This window comes from Cornus florida, unplaced genomic scaffold, assembly GCF_030987335.1.
Source record: "Cornus florida cultivar Cherokee Brave unplaced genomic scaffold, ASM3098733v1 CherokeeBrave_3.0.0_Hap2_Chr11, whole genome shotgun sequence".
NCBI classification, from domain to species: Eukaryota; Viridiplantae; Streptophyta; class Magnoliopsida; order Cornales; family Cornaceae; genus Cornus; species Cornus florida.
Window position 1 is genome coordinate 122,571,522 of NW_026775581.1, and position 16,527 is coordinate 122,588,048.

The 16,527-nt window shown below is 33.9% G+C and overlaps 2 protein-coding genes across 2 annotated transcripts; both read left to right on the plus strand.

The window, feature by feature from the left end:
- The first annotated feature begins 451 nt into the window (after positions 1 to 451).
- Positions 452 to 5,209, plus strand: LOC132282032 (phosphoenolpyruvate carboxykinase (ATP) 1-like). The gene is made up of 12 exons (XM_059783668.1): positions 452 to 660; positions 1,395 to 1,567; positions 1,686 to 1,839; positions 1,953 to 2,037; positions 2,530 to 2,630; positions 2,862 to 3,160; positions 3,310 to 3,483; positions 3,589 to 3,654; positions 4,003 to 4,181; positions 4,385 to 4,554; positions 4,653 to 4,821; positions 4,921 to 5,209. Exons 1-12 carry the CDS (start codon positions 452 to 454, stop codon positions 5,062 to 5,064), a joined length of 1,923 nt encoding a protein of 640 aa, XP_059639651.1. The 3' UTR covers positions 5,065 to 5,209.
- Positions 5,210 to 10,089: 4,880 nt separating this feature from the next.
- Positions 10,090 to 15,110, plus strand: LOC132282033 (phosphoenolpyruvate carboxykinase (ATP) 1-like). The gene is made up of 12 exons (XM_059783669.1): positions 10,090 to 10,298; positions 11,195 to 11,367; positions 11,484 to 11,637; positions 11,751 to 11,835; positions 12,328 to 12,428; positions 12,660 to 12,958; positions 13,110 to 13,283; positions 13,389 to 13,454; positions 13,845 to 14,023; positions 14,227 to 14,396; positions 14,495 to 14,663; positions 14,763 to 15,110. Exons 1-12 carry the CDS (start codon positions 10,090 to 10,092, stop codon positions 14,904 to 14,906), a joined length of 1,923 nt encoding a protein of 640 aa, XP_059639652.1. The 3' UTR covers positions 14,907 to 15,110.
- Positions 15,111 to 16,527: the final 1,417 nt, after the last annotated feature.

Consider the following 16,527-nt stretch of genomic DNA (forward strand, 5'->3'; position numbering starts at 1 on the left):
TATATATATGACTAATTGGTAACATTAATTCCTTAAAAATTCTTAATTTACAATTATCTACCACTTAAAATTCAATTCTTGAAATTTTTTTTTATTTTTTTTTTCTGGATTGAAAGATGCGAAAACCAGTCTGGACGTGGTCAACTCCTTGAAAATCAACGTATGTGGATGGACTATCTATATATGGCGGCTTTCACTTCTAAAGTTGCCAATATGCATGAAAATATAGATATAATGTACGTACTAACAAAAATTGGAATAGCCAACAGTGATTACTCTTACAAGATGAGTTGCATGTTGTATATGCTATTTTTGTGTGTCTAAAATCTAAACATAAACATCTGTGCACATGTATATATAAGTACGTGACTTGTTGGGTGTTTGAATATCCAAATACTCCAATATTTTTGTTTAGGTGGTTGAATACACAAACATTAATTGTAGAGAAGAAATGGCAGAAACAAGTATTGAAAATGGACTCGCGAAGATTCAGACAACGAATGAAATATGTCATGACGATAGCACGCCATCAGTGAACGCTCAGACCATCAATGAGCTTCACTCGCTTCAGAAGAAGACAGGACCTATGTCTCCAATGGTTAATGGAACTCAAGCTGCTTTTGAAGAAGAACGCAAGAAACAGAAACTCCAATCCATTAGGTATAATTATATCAATAAATATATATTTATATATATGTGTGCGTGTGTGTGTGTGTTGGTGCGTTACATATATAATACAATTAATGAGTATGCAGGGGCGGACCAGAAATATTAATTTGGAAGGACCAATTTATTAAACGGAAAATAAAAGCAAAACCTTGAATAATGAAAAATAAATATATAAAAAAAATTGTAGTATTCATAATAAAAAATTAAACTTATTAATTTCTTAGAAATACTTATTCCGTCCCAAAAAAAAAAGTTTCATGTTTTTCTTTTTTGATCTGTTTCAAAGTAATTATTTACTTTTCTTTTTTAAATAATATATTTTACATTTTTCCAAATATGTCATTTAAAATTTAAAATTTGAATATTCAAAATTTAGAAAGGCTAATTAGTAATTTTTTAGAGAGATAATGCATGTCGCACATGAAACCATAAGATATTGTTCTCACAATAAGAAAATCATAAAAAACAATAATAAATGTACTCAATAAAAATATCTAATTTTATTATTATTACTAAGATAGATTGAAAAAAAAAAAAAAAAAAAAATTAAAACATCTTGTGTTTCAACTTTCAAGGGCATCTCTTCTATAATTTTTTTGAGTTGTTCACTTGAATTCTCCTTGTTACTGGTTCATTAGGATGTTTGGTAAAAAAAATGTTAGGTTATTTTATGATCAACACATTTGTCCTGTCACTGATTAGTGTTCTGTTCTTGTTTGGATCAGTGCCTCTTTGGCATCCCTGACGAGAGAAGCTGGACCCAAAGTGGTGAGAGGAGACCCATCAAAGACATCTGAGACCCCAAAGATTATTCATCACCACTCCGTCACACCCACCATCAGCGTTACTGACAGTGCCTTGAAATTTACCCATGTCCTCTATAACCTCTCCCCTGCAGGTGAACATATACAATGTGTGTGTGTGTATATTATGCTATATATTTATTTATATTCAAACAATTCAATCGATCAAACTATATACAATCGAGGCTTCATGAATTGGTGGTGTGCGTGCAGAGCTATACGAGCAGGCCATAAAGTACGAGAAAGGGTCGTTCATAACATCGACTGGTGCTTTGGCAACCCTCTCCGGAGCCAAGACTGGTCGATGTCCCAAAGATAAACGCGTCGTCAAGGACGAGACTGCCCAGGAAGAGCTTTGGTGGGGAAAGTATGTGCTCTCTCTCTCTCTCTAGCACAAAGAGAAAATAAAATGCTTGTTTAATTTCCTATCTGTTAATTCCTTTGTTTACATATTTTGTTTCTCTGTGTATATATATACAGGGGTTCACCCAACATTGAAATGGATGAGCACTCATTTATGGTCAACAGAGAAAGAGCTGTTGATTACTTAAATTCTCTGGACAAGGTAATTTTCCCTTTTCTGAACACATTTTAACTAGTCGGATTTATAAAATCTGCTGGAATTGAGAGTCACAAATTATAGAAAAGGGTGATATTTAACCTTAATAAGTTTGCTTGAAATTGCCTAATTTGAAATGTTAACCCCTCTCCCGTGTCATTTTCCTCTGTGTCTGTCATGTGCCTAATGCAACAACTACAACTACTTTAAATCGTTAATGAAACAACAACGAAAATGTGTTAAATTGTGTGTAATATGTTTCATCGGTGTTGTAATTTTGGTTTGCTAAAACTTTTTTTGAAGTTGCTGCATGGGTGTTGCATTTTGTGATGTTGCTTTGTTGCATTTTGAGGTAGATGTGTTGCAACAGTGCACGGGATCCCTAAACAGAAGGGGATACAGGTTCCCTTAAAGAATAGGAATGTGGCTACCCTTCACATTAAATTACACTAATCTGATAGGAATTGGATGTTGACTTGGTGATTTTTATATGATCAGGTGTTTGTCAATGATCAGTTCCTGAACTGGGACCCAGAGAATCGAATCAAAGTTCGGATTGTCTCTGCCAGAGCTTACCATTCCTTGTTCATGCACAACATGTAAGTGAATGAAAGCAGTATTTATCTTTTTGTTCATATTTCCATCAAGTTATTTTCTATTATCAACTTAATACTAATTATTCTATCTTGATTCATATTGCCCCTTCAAAGAATTCAGGAAAATACTTTAAAGAAAAAAAAAATGTCGCCTTAAAGTTACTGGTTATAAATGTGCATCAGTGTAATGGTGGATTAGTTTCGCATACAATCTGATAAGCTTGTGGGTGGCAGGTGTATCCGTCCCACACCTGAAGAGCTGGAGAATTTTGGAACTCCAGACTTCACTATATACAATGCTGGACAATTCCCATGTAATCGTTACACACACTATATGACATCCTCAACCAGTGTGGATATAAACCTTTCTAGAAAAGAAATGGTCATTCTTGGTACTCAGTATGCCGGGGAAATGAAGAAAGGCCTATTCAGTTTAATGCATTACCTCATGCCTAAGCGTCAAATTCTATCCTTACATTCTGGTTGCAATACGGGCAAAGATGGAGATGTTGCCCTCTTCTTTGGATTATCAGGTATTGTATCATCACGGATCATTGCCAGCTGATGTGTCTGCCTTCTCACTCTTTCTGCTCCAATTTTATTTCGTCTCATAGATGACTAATTTGCTTGATTGTCTGTTGCTTCAATTGCTAATGATGAGTTCTATTTAATTATCTTTTAGGTACCGGAAAAACAACTCTGTCAACCGATCACAATAGGTACTTAATTGGTGATGATGAGCACTGTTGGAGTGAAAATGGTGTCTCAAATATCGAAGGTGGTTGCTATGCCAAGTGCATCGATCTCTCCAGGGAGAAGGAACCTGATATATGGAATGCCATCAAATTTGGGACTGGTATGGTCATAATTTACTCCTAATTTAAATTTGATCTTGTCAACTACAGTTTGAAACTTGGCGTGAAATTAATAGTGAAATATTTCAATACCTTGTCCTTTGCAGTGGTGGAAAATGTGGTATTCGATGAACATACGCGAGAGGTGGATTATGCGGATAAATCTGTCACAGGTAATGCACTAGTCATTTGGTACTATAATTTTGACTTAGTCGTGCTAAGAATTTGCTTGCTTTCTCTTTGGAGTTTACTTAATTAGTTCATTCAAGAAACACGTGTACACTAAATAGTGAATTGAATGATGCAGAGGAAGGAAATAAACTGAACAACTTTATGATATTATGGCTATGTTGATTCTTGAATTTACCCTTAATTGTGGTCTCCCTATCACATGGTGTACTAACACTTTAACCACTATTACAATGACATAGTTTTATTGTCATTGCATCTTACTTACCCAGAGAAAAAAACATTGTTGTTGCATCTCACTGAACTTGTGCCTATTTCTCTTGTAACTGCAGAGAACACTCGTGCAGCCTATCCCATTGAGTACATTATTAATGCAACGATTCCGTGTGTTGGTCCACACCCAAAGAATGTGATACTTTTGGCTTGTGATGCTTTTGGTGTGCTCCCACCTGTGAGCAAGCTGAACCTAGCACAGACCATGTACCATTTCATCAGTGGGTACACTGCTCTGGTATGTATCTCATTGTCAAAACTATACTCGATCTCTTTTTCATAGATCTTGTACAAATTCAGTGATAAAATATGTAGATAAGCCCCTCCCAAATGATTAGATGCACATGTATTGCATTTCTGTCTATGTATGAGTAAAACCATCCTACTAACTAATTGGGCAAGAGAAGAATATTTTGGTGACTGAATTGGTTATAAATACAGGTTGCTGGCACGGAAGAGGGTGTGAAGGAGCCAAGGGCAACATTCTCGGCCTGCTTTGGTGCAGCGTTCATCATGCTGCATCCTACTAAGTATGCTGCCATGCTAGCTGAGAAGATGCAGAAGCATGGTGCAACAGGATGGCTCGTCAACACTGGCTGGTCTGGTGGAAGGTTTGTATATATATTGGACTATAGTACAAAAGACTGTGATCTGCATTTATAAATATGTTAGAATTCGACAATTATAGTTGATTTTGATTATCTTGCAGCTATGGTTCAGGGAATCGTATTAAGTTACCATACACCCGGAAAATCATTGATGCCATACACTCTGGCAGCCTTCTGAATGCAGATTTCAAGAAGACCGAAGTGTTTGGGCTTGAGATCCCTACTGAGGTTGAGGGTGTGCCTTCAGAAATTCTGGATCCAGTGACCACTGTTAGTTGGCTGTTTCTTAATCTCAATTGCTTGTTATCTACCTTGTTTCATGTAGTGTGAATTTATTGTTTGAGAAATGCGTTTCTTTTCTGGATGCAGTGGTCAGATAAGAATGCTTACGAAGAAACATTGCTGACGCTGGCGGGCCTGTTCAAGAACAATTTTGAGGGGTTCGTGAACCACACAATTGGTGAGGACGACAACCTGACTCAGGAAATCCTTGCTGCTGGTCCTATATTTTGATCTACTAGGGAAATGAAGCAAGAATAAAAGCACACACAAAAAGAGAAGAAAAAAAAAAAAAAAAACCCTCTGTAAAAGATATGGTTACCAAAAATGTAAATAGGTGTATCATTGAGTTGAAATTAATCCAACATCTAATTTGAGATACTCTCACCTTTTACATGCCTGTGAAATACTATTCTTCAGCTTTATACAAATGCTAAGCTTAATTCTGCCTGGGGAAGTACTAGACCAATGCGTGCTAAAGAAGTAAAAAAACCATCATTTTTACCAACATTTAAAGAATACTACTAAAATGATGTGACAGTTGACACCTGATTTCATATACCGCTGCATATTTTCTCATGGCCTTGTAATTCACAAGTGATTGCAGCTATAGACAGTTTATTGTAAGGAATTTCATAGCTAGAAGACTTTGTCATAAGAGTACTTCAACTCATTTAGGAATGATTGGCTTTTTTCATGAAGTGAATAGAAGAAATAAGAGGATATAAAATGTTTTTTTTCATATATCAATGAGGATTTGAATTCATAGTATTGACTCAGTGACCTCTTTCTCCTCGTATAATAAAAGAAATTGCACATCTATAAGTTGGACATTGCATTGATGGCTCATTGGGAGAGTCTAAAGTTCTGTTAAGGAATTCTTTATGTCACACTGTACTTTGCATCTAATCCCAGTATTCCACCTTTATTGAGACAGTCCTATTATAGTGGTTTTGCGGTCTTGGGATGCGTATAAGCAATGCAGCCAGGTGTGGCGTATTGTCCGGTGATAAAGGTGAAGGCCAAGTATTTAATAAATTTTCAGGATCTTATATCACGTAATTTTTCATGAAATCAAGAAGTACCGAAAAAAGATCTCATACATTTAGACGATTGATAAATCGTCAACACTCCGAGAAGAACAGTGAGCTAGACTTACTCCTCCTTTGACCTTGAACATCAGTAAATTTTCACCTATATATTTCCGAATTATACAGGTTTGTGGAAATCATATATCTCTCACTCTGGTTATTCTGGATGTTGTCGTTATGCGTCTAAGCATTAACAACATGAGAGATCGTATATAGATGAGGCTAGAGATGACTCAGATGAGATCAAAATGGATTCTCATCCTAGCTCCAATTAGATAGGTACAGAGATATCTCTATCTCATCTAATTAATTACAATAAACACCACAATATTATTGTAATTGCATTATAAGATTTAAAAATTACAACAAGGCTCTATCATACTAAACAATTACATATAAGCCCCTCCACTACCGGATATCCATAAGTAACCTCAAGGAAAATAAATATTGTCCCACCTAAACCATACTTAGTTCTTATTTTTTTTAGTAACCAATTTAATCCTTATTATCACTGAATTAAATTCTTTTATAAAAGGATTTTTCAAAATAAATATTTTTCTCAATAAATAATTTAGTAAACATTCTACTAAAATGCCCTGACTAGGTTCCAGCGATCAAAATTATTAAATTGCATCAATGGGATATTCTAATTCTTATAAAAGTGGATTCCATGTTAAACTTTTGTGTTCCCACAACTCCAACATTAGCCACCTAAGATGTTGTGGTATTGATCTTAAAAGTTCTCACACATTGATAAGTCAAAATGACTAGTATTGAAACTTGAGTTCACTAAATCCCTCAGGATTTAGAACTTATGGATTTAGTAGATAAGAAACACACCAAAATAATGATAGTATTTTGTATGGTGTGATCTTTTGGTGATTCAGCTCAGTGTACACACTAACACATTAACTTAGAGTTAACTACTCCAATGGTTGAGACAAACCATCATATCTCATAGAGGTTAAGTATGTTACAATCTTACAGATAAAAGTGCCCAATTTTTATCACCGACTACGAATGATGTTAAGGTGCATGAAACCGATGGGCTCAAATGTATAAAAACTAATTTAATAAATCATATTTATTAACTAAATATCGAATATTAAAAAGCAAATAATTGGCTCTCAGGGCACGTAATCCCAACAATCTCATGCATATATATATATATATATATATATATATAGAGAGAGAGAGAGAGAGAGAGAGAGAGAGAGGAGGGGGGAGGGAGGGAGAGAAAGGGTTATTCTATTACGAGAGGAAAGTGAATAAGTGAATGTTGCAGAGGGCAATCATGCAGCTCTCTGAAACCATGAGTTGGCGAGTAAACGGTTGCGAAGACGAAGAAAATGTTGTGGTTTATATGGCCGCAATCGGGTAGAGAGACCTGTATTGAATGCAAGGATCAATCCAATTTCGTTGAGAAAATTGCAAATCAATGAAAATAGGGACCCCAATTTACAAATATATCGAGTAAAATTATTAAAGTGCACCCTCCACGTAAATGAAAAAATGAAATTTATTTAGAGACGTAAAATAACTTTTTATCAATGTTTGAGAACCAAATTGTCAAATAGTTCTCCAAAATGGTTCGAAAAATCAATTGTTGAAAATCAATCATTGCATAGCTTGATGTGGATTATTAATTTAAAATTTTACTAATGCTCTGTTCCGTAAAAATTTGGATTGAAAGAAAAATTTTAGTAAAGAAATTATGTATTTTTTTTTTTGTTGGGTTGGATAGAAGAGAAGTAAATAAACTCATGATTTACTATATTCGCAAAGAGAGAAGGAAAGAAAAATGTGTTGTTTGATAAAACTGAAAATTAAGCACTGAAAATTTCAAGTACTGAATTTTAAGCGCTGAAACTTTAAGCACTGAATGTATTAATTTGAAAACTTGTTTAATTACATTTTAATTTTAAGTGCTGAATTCATTAAGATTGTTTGTTATATATAAAACTAAAGTCTGAAAGTTATACATATTACATTTTTACCCTCAATATCTGATACTCATAACAGTTTATATTTATAATACAAAAATATTAATAAAACAATCACATTTACTTAATGAAATATATAAATATATGGATTTTGTATTACATAATATTTAAAATATATGAGTTTTGGATTGAATAATATTTAGGTAGGGTGTTACAAAGATTAAGGAAATTACTTGAAAAAGAATTCTTATTTAGGAATAAAATTCTATTATATAAATATTTCATGAAAATAGTAGAGTATTGAAAAGAGTGTTAAGAAAGTATGTGAAAAACAATTCTCTGATAATAGAATTCTATTATATAAATAATTACATAATATTTTTGTAGGGTATAAAAATAGTGTTAAAAATATTAAAGAAAGTACATGAAATTGAATAAAATTCTGTTATATAAATATTTTATTTTCTAGTGTGAATCAATAAAAATGGTAACTAAAAAGCTATATACGTGTTTAAAATTAAAATATATTAGGTAGAATTATGTTTATTTTTATTTTTATTTTTGGAATTTGTTACATGTAATTCATTTTCATGAGAAAAATCGCAGAGAGACTAAAACAGATAACACAATTATATGAGGGTAGAGTAGTCATCAAAAAGTTATTTTTTAAACTCAACCACTTACCGTATTCTGAGATAAGCGATAAGTAACTTCCCCACGCTTAAAATTTTGGCCTCTTTTAAACGATACTTACCATGTTAAGCAGTGTTCTAAAATTTTATCAAACAAACTTATTTTTAAAAATCACTTACCGTGTTCTGCATTAACAAGTTCAAAGTTTTAATTTTTTTATTATTATATCTAATAATATTTATAATATTATAATTTATAAAAGATAATAATGTAATTTAAAACTTGTATAATTTAATATAATATTTAATTTAAAACTTGTATAATTTAGTATAATATTTAATTTAAAATTTCTATAATAGTCCATTTGTCTTCCCTCTTTTCTTCCACCCATTTTTAGGTGGATACAAAATTTTTAAAGGATGAAGTATGTGTCATCATTTTCATTTTTCTTTCTTTTTTTGTCTCATCCCTACCGACAAAGTAAGTTCGTTAATTCTTTCTTATTTTTTCACCACACCTCTTTTTCTTTTCTACTGAATACAGCATAAGGCTATGTAGGAGAGAAAATAAAACAACTGATAACATTAGTTATGAAAGAAAATAAATGAAAGGATATAGAAATATGCAATATTCGTGTTTGGATAAATTATAAAGTAAAGAAAAAATAAAAAATAAGAAAAAATATGATAGTATTATTGCTTGAAAAAGGTAGACCAAAAAAAAAGGTAAAGAAACCATTAAAACCAAATTACTGTCATACCCATTTGTACTTATATTCATCATTTGATTTTTTTTTTTTTATTTCTATTTTTTTTTTTCTGGTCGTTTCTTGTTCTTCCTAATACCCAACGAGAACACAACATAAAAACAAAAATATATATATATATATATATATATATATATATAATCAATTCTTACATATTAGTAAAATCTATCAAACCCAAAATTACATGCTTAACAACCAATAATTCAGAATCACAATGCCCACATTAAAACAACAATGTATGTTCTCCATTATGATTATCATGAATTTTTTTTTAACATATGTGATATATTAGAATAGTTAGAGTAGAGATTTAAGTAATTGAGTTTTTTTTCTTTTTCATATCTTATTCTTAATTAATTAAATATGATTTTTTTTAGTATATTTAAACAAATATTGCCCCACAGAAGGAAATTTTTGACTATGGCACTGCTTAAAATTCAATTCTTGAATTTTTATTTTTATTTTTCCCGGATTGAAAGATGAGAAAACCAGTGGGGACGTGGTCAACTCTCTCAAAATCAACTTATGTCGATGGAATATCTATATATGGGGGTTTTCACTCCCAAAGTTACCAATATGCCTGAAAATATAGATATAATGTACGTAATAACAAAAATTGGAATAGCCAACTGTGATTACTGTTATTATAATGGGGATAAACTTACATGAGTTGCATGTTGTATATGCTATTTTTGTGTGTCTAAAGTCAAAACATAAACATGCGTATGCATGTATATAAATACGTGACTTGGGTGTTTGAATTTTCAAATACTCCAATATTTTTGTTTATGTGGTTGAATACACAAATATTAATTGTAGAGAAGAAATGGCAGACACAAGTTCTGAAAATGGACTCGCGAAGATTCAGACAACGAACGAAATATGTCACGACGATAGCACGCCATCAGTGAAAGCTCAAACCATCAATGAGCTTCACTCGCTTCAGAAGAAGACAGGGCCTATGTCTCCAATGGTTAATGAAAATCAAGCTGCTTTTGAAGAAGAACGCAAGAAACAGCAGCTCCAATCCATTAGGTATAATTATATCAATATATATATATAATACAATTAATGAGCATGCACTGCATTGAGGACCTTGAGGTAAAAAGATTGGAATTTGGAAAGGCTTGTATGCACGGGCGGACCTGAAATATTAATTTGGGTGGACCAATTTAGTAACCGGAAAATAAAAGTCAAACTTTGGATAAACTGTAGTATTCATAATAAAAAATTAAAAATATTACAGTATTCATAATAAAAATTAAAAATATTTATTTCTTAGAAAATATAAGTAGATATAAACTGTAGTATTCATAATTAAAAATTAAAAATATTTATTTCTTAGAAAATATAAGTAGTAATTATATATATATAATTTTTTCTGAAATACTTTGGGGCCAAAATTTGATATTCTTCAAATTACCATTCATAATACACCTATAAGCCTTGTCTATATATGAAAAAGATTTTTTTTTTTTTAATTTACATTACGACATATAATTTTAGTTAAAATTTTAAAAATACCTTACTATATACTTTTGCCTTCATTGATATTTTCGGGTAAAACAGTCTAGCGTCTTTCTCATAGTGTATATATTTCAAAAAGGTTATGTGATAATGGATAGCATAGATAATGAAGCCATCATATATTATTTTCACAAGAAAGTAGTAGAAAACATTTTTTAATGTAATTAATAAAATATTAATTAATGTAATTTTATTATTATTATTAAGATAGATTGAAAAGAAAAAAAAAATTAAAAATTTATTGTGTTTCAAGGGCATCTCTTCTATAATTTTTTGGCTTGTTCACTTGAATTCTCCTTGTTACTGGTTCATTAATATGTTCGGTCAAAAAAAAATGTTGGTTATTTTATGATCAAACACATTTGTCCTGTCACTGATTAGTGTTCTGTTCTTGTTTGGATCAGTGCCTCTTTGGCATCTCTGACGAGAGAAGCTGGACCCAAAGTGGTGAGAGGAGACCCATCAAAGACATCTGAGACCCCAAAGATTATTCATCACCACTCCGTCACACCCACCATCAGCGTTACTGACAGTGCCTTGAAATTTACCCATGTCCTCTATAACCTCTCCCCTGCAGGTGAACATATACAATGTGTGTGTGTGTATTATGCTATATATTTATTTATATTCAAACAATTCAATCGATCAAACTATATACAATCGAGGCTTCATGAATTGGTGGTGTGCGTGCAGAGCTATACGAGCAGGCCATAAAGTACGAGAAAGGGTCGTTCATAACATCGACTGGTGCTTTGGCAACCCTCTCCGGAGCCAAGACTGGTCGATGTCCCAAAGATAAACGCGTCGTCAAGGACGAGACTGCCCAGGAAGAGCTTTGGTGGGGAAAGTATGTGCTCTCTCTCTCTCTCTAGCACAAAGAGAAAATAAAATGCTTGTTTAATTTCCTATCTGTTAATTCCTTTGTTTACATATTTTGTTTCTCTGTGTATATATATACAGGGGTTCACCCAACATTGAAATGGATGAGCACTCATTTATGGTCAACAGAGAAAGAGCTGTTGATTACTTAAATTCTCTGGACAAGGTAATTTTCCCTTTTCTGAACACATTTTAACTAGTCGGATTTATAAAATCTGCTGGAATTGAGAGTCACAAATTATAGAAAAGGGTGATATTTAACCTTAATAAGTTTGCTTGAAATTGCCTAATTTGAAATGTTAACCCCTCTCCCGTGTCATTTTCCTCTGTGTCTGTCATGTGCCTAATGCAACAACTACAACTACTTTAAATCGTTAATGAAACAACAACGAAAATGTGTTAAATTGTGTGTAATATGTTTCATCGGTGTTGTAATTTTGGTTTGCTAAAACTTTTTTTGAAGTTGCTGCATGGGTGTTGCATTTTGTGATGTTGCTTTGTTGCATTTTGAGGTAGATGTGTTGCAACAGTGCACGGGATCCCTAAACAGAAGGGGATACAGGTTCCCTTAAAGAATAGGAATGTGGCTACCCTTCACATTAAATTACACTAATCTGATAGGAATTGGATGTTGACTTGGTGATTTTTATATGATCAGGTGTTTGTCAATGATCAGTTCCTGAACTGGGACCCAGAGAATCGAATCAAAGTTCGGATTGTCTCTGCCAGAGCTTACCATTCCTTGTTCATGCACAACATGTAAGTGAATGAAAGCAGTATTTATCTTTTTGTTCATATTTCCATCAAGTTATTTTCTATTATCAACTTAATACTAATTATTCTATCTTGATTCATATTGCCCCTTCAAACAATTCAGGAAAAAACTTTAAAGAAAAAAAAAATGTTGCCTTAAAGTTACTGGTTATAAATGTGCATAGGTGTAATGGTGGATTAGTTTCGCATACAATCTGATAAGCTTGTGGGTGGCAGGTGTATCCGTCCCACACCTGAAGAGCTGAAGAATTTTGGAACTCCAGACTTCACTATATACAATGCTGGACAGTTCCCATGTAATCGTTACACACACTATATGACATCCTCAACTAGTGTGGATATAAACCTTTCTAGAAAAGAAATGGTCATTCTTGGTACTCAGTATGCGGGGGAAATGAAGAAAGGCCTATTCAGTTTAATGCATTACCTCATGCCTAAGCGTCAAATTCTATCCTTACATTCTGGTTGCAATATGGGCAAAGATGGAGATGTTGCCCTCTTCTTTGGATTATCAGGTATTGTATCATCACGGATCATTGTCAACTGATATGTGTCTGCCTTCTCACTCTTTCTCCACCAATTTTATTTTGCCTCATAGATGACTAATTTGCTTGATTGTCTGTTGCTTCAATTGCTAATGATGAGTTCTATTTAATTATCTTTTAGGTACTGGAAAAACAACTCTGTCAACCGATCACAATAGGTACTTAATTGGAGATGATGAGCACTGTTGGAGTGAAAATGGTGTCTCAAATATCGAAGGTGGTTGCTATGCCAAGTGCATTGATCTCTCCAGGGAGAAGGAACCTGAAATATGGAATGCCATCAAATTTGGGACTGGTATGGTCATATTTTACTCCCAATTTAACTTTGATCTTGTCAACTACAGTTTGAAACTTGGCGTGAAATTAATAGGGAAATATTTCAATACATTGTCCTTTGCAGTGGTGGAAAATGTGGTATTCAATGAACATAACCGAGAGGTGGATTATGCCGATAAATCTGTCACGGGTAATGCACTAGTCATTTGTTATTATAATAATTTATTAACTCCATCTTACTGCTGACATCAAATATGATAATTTTGACTTAGTCGTGCTAAGAATTTGCTTGCTCTCTCTTTGGAGTTTACTTAATTAGTTCATTCAAGAAACACATGTACACTAAATAGTGAATTGAATGATGCAGAGGAAGGAAATAAACTGAAGAACTTTATGATATTATGGCTATGTTGATTCTTGAATTTACCCTTAATTGTGGTCTCCCTATCACATGGTGTACTAGCACTTTAACCACTATTACAATGACATAGTATTATTGTCATTGCATCTTACTTACTGAGAGAAAAAACATTGTTGTTGCGTCTTACTGAACTCGTGCCTATTTGTCTTGTAACTGCAGAGAACACTCGTGCAGCCTATCCCATTGAGTACATTCCTAATGCAACGATTCCGTGTGTTGGTCCACACCCAAAGAATGTGATACTTTTGGCGTGTGATGCTTTTGGTGTGCTCCCACCTGTGAGCAAGCTGAACCTAGCACAGACCATGTACCATTTCATCAGTGGGTACACTGCTCTGGTATGTATCTCATTGTCAAAACTATACTCGATCTCTTTTTCATAGATCTTGTACAAATTCAGTGATAAATTATGTAGATAAGCCCCTCCCAAATGATTAGATGCACATGTACTGCATTTCTGTCTATGTATGAGTAAAACGATCCTACTAACTAATTGGGCAAGAGAAGAATATTTTGGTGACTGAATTGGTTATAAATACAGGTTGCTGGCACGGAAGAGGGTGTGAAGGAGCCAAGGGCAACATTCTCGGCCTGCTTTGGTGCAGCGTTCATCATGCTGCATCCTACTAAGTATGCTGCCATGCTAGCTGAGAAGATGCAGAAGCATGGTGCAACAGGATGGCTCGTCAACACTGGCTGGTCTGGTGGAAGGTTTGTATATATATTGGACTATAGTACAAAAGACTGTGATCTGCATTTATAAATATGTTAGAATTCGACAATTATAGTTGATTTTGATTATCTTGCAGCTATGGTTCAGGGAATCGTATTAAGTTACCATACACCCGGAAAATCATTGATGCCATACACTCTGGCAGCCTTCTGAATGCAGATTTCAAGAAGACCGAAGTGTTTGGGCTTGAGATCCCTACTGAGGTTGAGGGTGTGCCTTCAGAAATTCTGGATCCAGTGACCACTGTTAGTTGGCTGTTTCTTAATCTCAATTGCTTGTTATCTACCTTGTTTCATGTAGTGTGAATTTATTGTTTGAGAAATGCGTTTCTTTTCTGGATGCAGTGGTCAGATAAGAATGCTTACGAAGAAACATTGCTGAAGCTGGCGGGCCTGTTCAAGAACAATTTTGAGGGGTTCGTGAACCACACAATTGGTGAGGACGACAACCTGACTCAGGAAATCCTTGCTGCTGGTCCTATATTTTGATCTACTAGGGAAATGGAGCAAGAATAAAAGCACACACAAAAAGAGAAGAAAAAAAAAAAACCCTCTGTAAAAGATATGGTTACCAAAAATGTAAATAGGTGTATCATTGAGTTGAAATTAATCCACCATCTAATTTGAGATACTCTCACCTTTTTCTTGCCTGTGAAATACTATTCTTCAGCTTTATACAAATGCTAAGCTTAATTCTGCCTGGGGAAGTACTAGACCAATGTGTGCTAAAGAAGTAAAAAAACCATCATTTTTACCAACATTTAAAGAATACTACTAAAATGATGTGACAGTTGACACCTGATTTCATATACTGCTACACAATTTCTCAAGGCCTTGTAATTCACGAGTGATTGCAGCTATAGACAGTTTATTGTAAGGAATTTCATAGCTAGAAGACTTTGTCATAAGAGTACTTCAACTCATTTAGGAATTATTGGCTTTTTTCATGAAGTGAATAGGAGAAATAAGAGGATATAGAATGTTTTTTTCATATATCAATGAGGATTTGAATTCATAATATTGACTCAGTGACCTCTTTCTCCTCGTATAATAAAAGAAATTGCACATCTATAAGTTGGGCATTGCATTGACGGCTCATTGGGAGTGTCTAAAGTTCTGTTGGGGAATTCTTTATGTTACACTGTACTTTGCATCTAATCCCAATAATCCACCTTTATTGAGATTGTCCGATTATAGTGGTTTTGTGGTTTTGGGATGTGCTTAAGCAATGCAGTCACGGTGTTGTATAAAGGGCCAGGCCTTTATTGTCCTCACCCTATGTTTTTTGGTTCGAACTTCTTCTCCGTAACCCCCAGTCTAACTCTCGAACCATTGTGAGGTAAAATAAAATAAAAAAAGCAATGCAGCCCCAAACAAAAGGTTTGGGCTTGCACAAGCCCCCAAAATAAGGTACTAATATTTTTGAATCTGATCCAAAATAGAAAACAGGTCATCACCTCGATCTGGACTGACTACCAATTTGGGCTTTGGATAAGTAAAGCCCACTCCACAACTCAATGTGCTGGGACCATGGTTCACTTGTCTCCCGCAAATCCTTGTATGGGTATTAATGGCAGCGTTTAAGCCTTTTTAGGGATATGGCTCGAATGGAGAGTTGGTATAAGCTTTTTTCTAGGTGTTTAGAGAGTTGGTATCCTTTGCTGTAACAACACCGTGTTGTACAACAGGGGGTGATTGTGATCGCACAATCTTTCCTGCTGTACACACGGATCTGTTAATCATAACCGTCCCCTATTATACAACACGATGTGTTACACATAATAAGAGGATCAATATTCATGAAAACTGGAGATAGCTAAAGTATGGTCCAAATGACCAAGACTTAAATTATTATTTTTTTTTTATGAAAAAAATGGGAGTACCAAGAAAAGTGTATATATATATTGTTCCAATAATATTGAGTGCCCCATATCTACCAATAGCAATGTTCGTGTCTATGCATCGTTGGATAAGCATATATAAAATATATGGAACTATATTCACTCCTTCACAATTCCCATCACCAAGAATCTATGGTTAGATAACTAGAGATATTAAATTCCTATGCAACGGTGCAAGTTGCTCCCCGGAATATGGAATTTAATTTGTA

Excerpts from the sequence above, each read along its gene's own strand:
- LOC132282032 (XM_059783668.1), top strand. The coding sequence starts at position 452 with ATGGCAGAAACAAGTATTGAAAATGGACTCGCGAAGATTCAGACAACG. Across the intron at positions 3,655-4,002 it reads TGCGGATAAATCTGTCACAG|AGAACACTCGTGCAGCCTAT; the intron begins GTAATGCACTAG and ends TTGTAACTGCAG. Across the intron at positions 4,822-4,920 it reads TTCTGGATCCAGTGACCACT|TGGTCAGATAAGAATGCTTA; the intron begins GTTAGTTGGCTG and ends TTCTGGATGCAG.
- LOC132282033 (XM_059783669.1), top strand. The coding sequence starts at position 10,090 with ATGGCAGACACAAGTTCTGAAAATGGACTCGCGAAGATTCAGACAACG. Across the intron at positions 13,284-13,388 it reads TGCCATCAAATTTGGGACTG|TGGTGGAAAATGTGGTATTC; the intron begins GTATGGTCATAT and ends TGTCCTTTGCAG. Across the intron at positions 14,397-14,494 it reads ACTGGCTGGTCTGGTGGAAG|CTATGGTTCAGGGAATCGTA; the intron begins GTTTGTATATAT and ends ATTATCTTGCAG.